The sequence below is a fragment of the Triticum urartu genome, chromosome 2 (assembly GCF_003073215.2).
Source record: "Triticum urartu cultivar G1812 chromosome 2, Tu2.1, whole genome shotgun sequence".
Taxonomy (NCBI): Eukaryota; Viridiplantae; Streptophyta; class Magnoliopsida; order Poales; family Poaceae; genus Triticum; species Triticum urartu.
In genome coordinates, this window is record NC_053023.1 from 627,866,961 (window position 1) to 627,874,531 (window position 7,571).

The window sequence follows — 7,571 nt, forward strand, 5'->3', positions numbered from 1 at the left end:
GGAGAGGGAAGCGGCGTCGCAAGTAGAGGATGCAAACCTCAAGGAGTAGTTGTCCTCCTGGCACCACATCCATCCAGCCGCCGACCAGGACCGCGCCATTGGACCAGGTTAGGACAAAGTAGGATCCAGCGGTCGATTGCGGCATTCCGAAGAGCTTTCTTCCAACACACAAACCATCGGTGGACGTCTGTCACTGCTCGCAACTCATTCGGGCGCACACATGCATGGGCGCCAGCGGCGTTCGGGCTGGCCATGACCCGTTCAATGGAATAACAACAAGACTTTGCTCCTCCCCGATCAACTTTGCATATGTCATGATCAATGTTTTGCCTCGATCGTTAGTTCATTTCAAACATGATCAATGCTTTGCAACCATCATAATTTTAGGAGTTTATCATGTGAGACATTATCAATGATAATCATTAATCAGCCTAAACGGACTACGTGTTGGGGAATCCAACTTACCCTTTATTTGAAGTTGGGGCAACATCAAATCTCAATCCGAGCAGGAAAAAGAAGCCAAAGATGACAAAGGCAAGGGGTCCAACATTCTCCACTTTTGAGGATATCTTGTTGGTTAAATCTTGGTTGGCCACAACAATGGATACCATATACGGGACGGAGCAAAAGGGCAATAAGTATTGGGAGAAGATTTGGAAGCACTATCATGAACAAAAGCAATATGTGGAGCCGCATCCTATCGTCACCAACCGTAAAGTGGCATCTCTCTAACATCGATGGGGGGTCATTCAAGGGGACACAACTTGTGGTCGATCTCAAGGCCGACAAGAAGAGGAATGATGGCTCAAGCTCCCACCAATCAATTGATACATATTGAATGGTAAACCAAAGCGGGCCCTCAAACCGCCCGCAACCGCCCAGACTATGCGGTCTGGACGTGTTTAGCCATCCAACACGGGCCTGTATCGGTCCGTCGAGTGGTCTAGATGTACTTTTTCTGACAAACCCAGACAAACTAGGGGGGCTTTGATGTCAAAGAAGAGCAAGATGTTGTAGGGCAGAATGGAAGAGCCACCATACCAAAGGATAACCGACAAGTGATGGAAAACTAGTGGGAGAAGGCAAGGGCCTCCCGTGACGCCGCGACTACAAAAATGTCCTCCATATGGACGGGCATTTTTCTGTTAGGGAGAACATGAGAAGCACAAGCTCATGTTGAATGCACAAAACGAGAGGATGAATTGGAACCGTAGAGGGCGGACAAGAAGCTGCACATGAAGAGGGAGAAGATCGAGTTGGAGAAGAAAGATGCGGCGACCAAAATGGAGCCCTAGAAGGCAAGACATTTGGAGAGATTGAGCTTTAGAAGGAGAGGATGCAAATTGCACTGAGACACGGATGATGCCAAGATAATGTTGGCGGACGAAACCTCTTGGATGAGCATGCAAAGAAGTGGCTTGTAGGGATAAAGAAGGAGATCAATGAAGGTAGGGAGCACGAGGCGGCGAGGGTGGCTATGGCAACAGAGGAAGGGGAGGCAAGGATGCAGGCGGAGCATGTGCCAAGCATGCATGCGGAGCAGGAGACTTTGATTTCATTTTGACATGTCCGGGTTGTTGAACTATGATTTGTTTTGCTTTGTCATATTTGTTTCGAACCATTGACTTGTGATGCATTTGTAATGTAGGATTGCATGCATGGATCGCATAGATTTGAGGTCCACATTTGAGGTGTGTGGATGTGCTGCAGGCTAACTGAGGCGGGCGCATTATAGGGGGACAAATTTGCCAAATCTAGTTGTAGATGATCTTAGGGCATCTCCAAAGCGGACCCTCAAACCGACCACAACCGTTCGTACGACGCGGACCGGGCGTTTTTAGCCATCCAATGCGGGCTTGTGTTGGTGGACGCACTTTTTCCTGCAAAATGGAAACAAACTTGGGGAGCTTTGCGGGAGTCTGGACGGCAGTCACGTAGGACTCCGACACCACCGGTCCAACCCAAACCCCTCCCGGACCCCGCGCATCCATCCTCCCATCTTTCTCTCCATCCATTTTCTCTCTTGCCTCCACCGCCGCTCCACCACCCTGGCAGCCCCGCCACACCCTTGCCGGAACTCGACAACTCCGCCTCCCCTGGCACTACTCGAGGAGGACTGCACAGATCAGGCGACAATGGCGCAAGTGGTCCTTGCAGACGTGGAGAGTGTGGAAGAGTATGTTTTAAATTTTAAGGGATCGATCAATGGTCATCGAGTGCTCAACTGCAACAGGGTGCGCGGCCGTTCAACACTGATGGACGACTACTTTGCCCCGGATGCCCTATTCGCTAACAATTTTCGCCACCTCTTCCAAATACGAAAAAATGTCTTCGATTGTCTCTACCATGGCGTCCGTTCCTTTAATGACTACTTCATCTTGAAGAAGGGTGTCATAGGAAGGATTGTGTTCTTTGGTTACCAGAAGTGCACGGCCGCACTGCAGATGCTTGCATATGGCACAGCAGTTGATTCGTGGGACGAATACCTACGGATGTTTGAGAGCACATGTGGAGATGTCATGTTAAGATTTGATACTGCCGTGGTCTCGGTGTTTGGACCATAGTACCTGAGGGTGTGTTTGGTAGGGTGCATGGAGGGTGCATGAGGGCAAAAGTTCTCAATCCGACCCACTTTTGCTTGTTTGGTAGGATGCACAGGCTCACCTGAGCTATGTCCATCTCATGCATAAAAGGGCCCTCAGCCATGCTCATCTCATGCACCCTAAACAGGATGCATGAAGGCAGCCATGCTGGTCGTGACCCTCGTCCCCACCCACCAGATCACGTTCAGATATGTTTATATTTCAAAAAATGTTCATAATTTCAAATTTTATTTAAATTTCCAAAAAATATTAAGAATTACAAAAATTGTTTAAATTTCAAAAAAGTTCAGAATTTCGTTTTTTTGAAAAATTTTAACATTTCAAAATTGTTTGAATTTTCAAAAAAATGTTTTGAATTTCAAAATTTGTTTGAATTTTCAATAAATATTTTAAAAATTAAAAAAAATCAGAATTTTGAAAAAACAGAATTTAAAAAAGTTAAATTTTATAAAATTTTCAAATTTTGTTTAAATTTTCAAAAGTTCAGAATTTCAAATATGTTCAAAATTTTAAAATATGTTCAGAATTTCAAATTTTAATTAATTTTGAAAAAATGTTTAGAATTTTAAATTTTGTTTAAATTTTCAAAATATGTTTAAATTTGTTTTCATGTTATTTCAATTTTGTTCATCATTCAAAAAATTAGAATTTAAAATTGTTCAGCATGTCTAAACACATGCAGGCTGCCAAACAAAGTCTCAGCTCAACATGTCTCAGCGCATACATCGCTGCCAAACAACAGCAACTGCATGGACTCAGCATGTTTACACTCAGCATGTATGAGAGGAGAACAACTAGGCTAGGTCCATACATACTACCAAACACACCCTGAGAGAACCAACTATGGCAAACACCAAGAGGATCTTAACAATGTCTGAAGCAAGAGGGGTGGTCAGGTTTGCTCGGATCTCGGTGACCTTGTGAGAGGTGATGACATGTTGTCTGATCATGCACAACATGATTGTTGAGGATGAGAGCGAGGATGCTATCGTGGGGCTTGAATTTGAGAACATGGGTGAACTTTCAAACCAGAATCCGGCCATATTTGATGAGTTTGTTTAAATGCATCAACAAATTCGGCTTCGAGCAATTGAAGAAAGATCTAATTGAGCATGTATTTGACCAAAAATATATGAAGTATATGGTACAAAAAGTATATTATTGAATTTGCATTTGAAACATGTTTTCAATGATACTCTCTCCGTTCTTATTTAGTCTGCATATTAGCTTTGGTTAAAGTCAAGCTTTGTAAACTTTGACAAAGTTTATAAACAAAAATATTAACATATACAATAACAAATCAATATCATTAGATTCGTTATTGAATGTACTTTCATATCATATAGATTTGTTACGATAGATATATTTTTTCTATAAACTTGGTCAAACTTTACGAAGTTTGACTTCTGTCAGACCTAATATGCAGAGTAAATAAAAACGAAGGGAGTACAATTTTTGTGACATACATCTTACATTTTATTAGTTAAATTTATGATCAAACTTTGGCTCAAAATAAAAGAAGGCCTAATGAACTCGGACGGATGAAGTATCGTTGGTGCCGCCCGGAGCATTTGGAGGCAACGCCTGTAGCCTTCGTCATTCTGATCTCGGTTTTACTGATCACTATACTGCCGGACCTGTGATACTGTATATGCAAGCTGGAATGGTGTTACTTCCTGGATTGTATTAAGGACTACGTTCTACTCCGTATAAACCTCAATATTACTTATACATTATGCATTACATCAGTGTTATAGTCCCTCGGTCCCTTCGTTCCAAATTACTTGACCCGTATTTATCTAGACACGGATGTATCTAGACACTAAACAAGTATTTAGACAAATTCAAAGTCAACTAATTCGGAACGGAGAGAGTATTTTCCTTTTCTACCGTCCCAGTGCCTAAATGGCCGCGTGCACTCATTTGGACGGTAATTAGTTGGTTGTAGATACATGAATTGGACACATTTGGGCAAGATCTAAAGCAATACCAGCTGCATCTGCTTATAAAAGATAGGTACAACCAATTACTCTCATGCGCAAGAAGTAATTTCATAAGCTCAAGACTTTTTAATTCATCAAAAAGGTATGTCCTGCATACTATTAAGAAAACCATCTGATTCGTTCACACATCTGGAAAGGGCATAGCGGCCCAACAACCAGCAAATTAAAAACAGAGAAACCAAAGCATATCGGGTAGAATCTACTCAACACTGCTCTGAAGCGAACATCAATCCAATTCCAATTGCTACAACAACTTTTCTCACATGGCTGGACAGCTGTTTGGTGATCGGATAAAGAGACAATGAAGGGGTACCTTGAGCATTGAATTATAAGATAGTAGCAAATATACAAACACAGCCAACAAACAAGAATTAAGAGGGGGCTTTCCACAATGATTTGCTATAAGCTGCTATAATAGGCAATAAACAATCAATCTACTTAATTTCCAGTTCAAAATGGATGAAACATGCTTACACTCAACCTGGTATACATTGAACAAGATGAACATACTCATGTATAACTAATTTGCCTAGAACCAAACAGATGTGACAGAGAACTCAACAAGACAGTCAGAACACAACTACAGACCCCACGAAACTAACCTTTATATCCAAACATCAGCCACCCTTCATATCCAAGTTGGGCCAACAACTTCATCAAGAATTATCGCAGATTGCTGTGATTCTCAAACGGGGTGGTTGCTCCGGTTCCGCACTCCTTTTCCAGAATGCTCGCCGCCACCATACCTCGAACCCTCTCTGAATGTTTGGGCAGTCCTCCCCAGAGTTGAGGAACCGATTAAACCACGCAAGAAAGATCTCCTGCTGAGTTGCAAGTGGCAGTGTCAGGATCGTGTTTGCCAGCCCTTCCTCAATCAAATGTCGGTCAAGGCCCTTGCATGCTCGCCGCATCCACCCAAAGTCCTCATAGAACGGCTCAAGCCAGGTACTCAGGAGCTGTGAGCGGGCCTCCTTGGACACTAAGATCTGTCCTTTGCCAACCCCGACGAAAAGCCTTGCAGTCACTCGGCTCACTTCATAGCGATGTATAGCTGGAAGTTTACCGTGCATCTCTGCCAACTCATTCTGCATTGCCCATGTCCTCAAGAAGTCTTCGGCAATCTGGCGCTCAACAAGGATGTCAAGCATCCAATGCAGGTTATCAGCCTGCCTTGCAATCTGCGTTACCTCCGATTGGTCACCTCCTGCAGCCCTCACAAATTGCTCGCGCAGCAGGCACAGGCAGCCATTGCATGCCGAATAGAGTGACTCCTTGCGGAGGTCACCACCAATGGCTCCGCCACGCGATGCGCTGTTCTCTCTTAGCATTTTGGAGACCAGACCCTTCATCTCCCTCCTTGCCTTCTCGTCTTTGCCCTCCAGGACAACCTGCAGGAGCCTGACTAACACCTCTTCACCACCACCCACACTACTGCCGCCATTGCAATTTGCTCCCGTTTCTACCTCCTCGGTCACTACAGAAGGTGTCAACTCCAGGGAGACCCTCTTAAGAACCTCCCCAGCGCCTGAGTTCTCAAGATGCAGCTGCGTCAACAATGCCGCCACTTTCTCGTCATCATCCTCCGCCCACGGAGCCGCCTCCAAATACTCCAAGCAAGACAGCACTCCAGCGTCGAACACGATAGCTGCGGACACCTACAGAAAGAAGGTGGAAATTAAGGACCAAAAGCAAAATGATGCCAATTGACCATTAGACATGAGGAAAAGAAGAAAGGGGCCGCGGCCGTACCTTCAAAATGCCGAGGACCTTGGCCACATCCTCCCTCATGAGCCTCCTCCGGAGATCCTTGCAGTACATGAGGCGCAGCGTCTCGACGTACACCTCGACGTCGTCGCAGTCGGAGATCTCGACGATGTGGGGCAGCGTGCGCTGCTGCTTGGACCAGCGGTCGGAGAGCTTGGCGGCGAAGAACCTGCTGTGGGCGACGAGTATGTGGCGGTGCACGCAGAGCGTGAGGGAGAGGCCGTCCTTGGAGCTGAGGGTGAGGCGCACGTCGGAGGAGTCGGCGTCGTTGAACTGGTTCCCGGGGCTGCAGCTGCCGATGAGCTCGGCGACGCGGTCCTGGAGCAGCGCCTGGCGGTCCATGGAGCGCGCGGGGGCGAGCGGGTGGTGCGGGTGCGGGTGCGGCGGGGCGGAGTGGGCGGCGGCGGCGGCGGAGCGGGGCTGGTAGTCCTGCTCGTTGGCCATCATGTCGAAGAGGGTGGGGCTGGAGCGCGTCTTGTCGATGGGCAGCGGCGGCGGGGACATGGGGTTGAGGAGGCCGGCGTTGAGCGCGGAGTTGAACTTGGTGTAGCTGGAGGGGTAGGACTGCGGCTGCGTGTAGGAGGGCGGGTTGGGGCTGGCGTAGGAGGAGGCGCCCGCGGCGGGCTGCGGCTGCGGGGGCGGGTGGTCCATGGGGCCGGCGGCGCCGCGGGCGGAGGAGTGGAAGTGGGAGGTGGAGGGGGCGGGGTGCGGCGCGCAGCACCAGGAGGAGAGGTCGTGGGGAACGAGGTGGGAGTGGGAGGGGGGCGGGGGCGAGGGCTTCTTCGGGTGCGGGTGCGTGTGCGGCCTGCTGGATCTGGAGGAAGCGGCCATAGGTAGGAGTGGTGATCGTTCGGTTATTTCTTTTTCCGGGTGCGGGGTGGGGGCGCGCGTCGCGTCGCGTGGGGGTGGCGTGGGGATTCTCGCTGCGCGAGGGCAGTCGGGCACGAGGAGGAGCGCTTGTCGCTTTTTGTTGAGGCGTGGTGGGGAGTGGTGATGGCTGTATCGCCCCGAGGGGACCACCTTTTGCCCGTGCCGATGAGCTATACGGCAGCGAGGGCGGAGCAACGAGTGAATGAATGCTGGCGTGGGGTACGCTTCTGAACCAGAATGCCGGCGCCGGCGGCCGGCCTCTTCTCGCCGCCGCGCCGCTGAGGCCAACTCAACCGCGCGACCCATCCTATCCGCGTGCGTCCGTTTAGGG

The 7,571-nt window shown here is 48.3% G+C and overlaps 1 protein-coding gene across 1 annotated transcript; it reads right to left on the bottom strand.

The window, feature by feature from the left end:
* Nucleotides 1-5,021: 5,021 nt before the first annotated feature.
* Nucleotides 5,022-7,216, bottom strand: LOC125539275 (BTB/POZ domain-containing protein At1g63850). The gene is made up of 2 exons (XM_048702704.1): nucleotides 6,356-7,216; nucleotides 5,022-6,261 (listed from the first exon to the last, which is right to left on the bottom strand). Exons 1-2 carry the CDS (start codon nucleotides 7,199-7,201, stop codon nucleotides 5,263-5,265), a joined length of 1,845 nt encoding a protein of 614 aa, XP_048558661.1. The 5' UTR covers nucleotides 7,202-7,216; the 3' UTR covers nucleotides 5,022-5,262.
* Nucleotides 7,217-7,571: the final 355 nt, after the last annotated feature.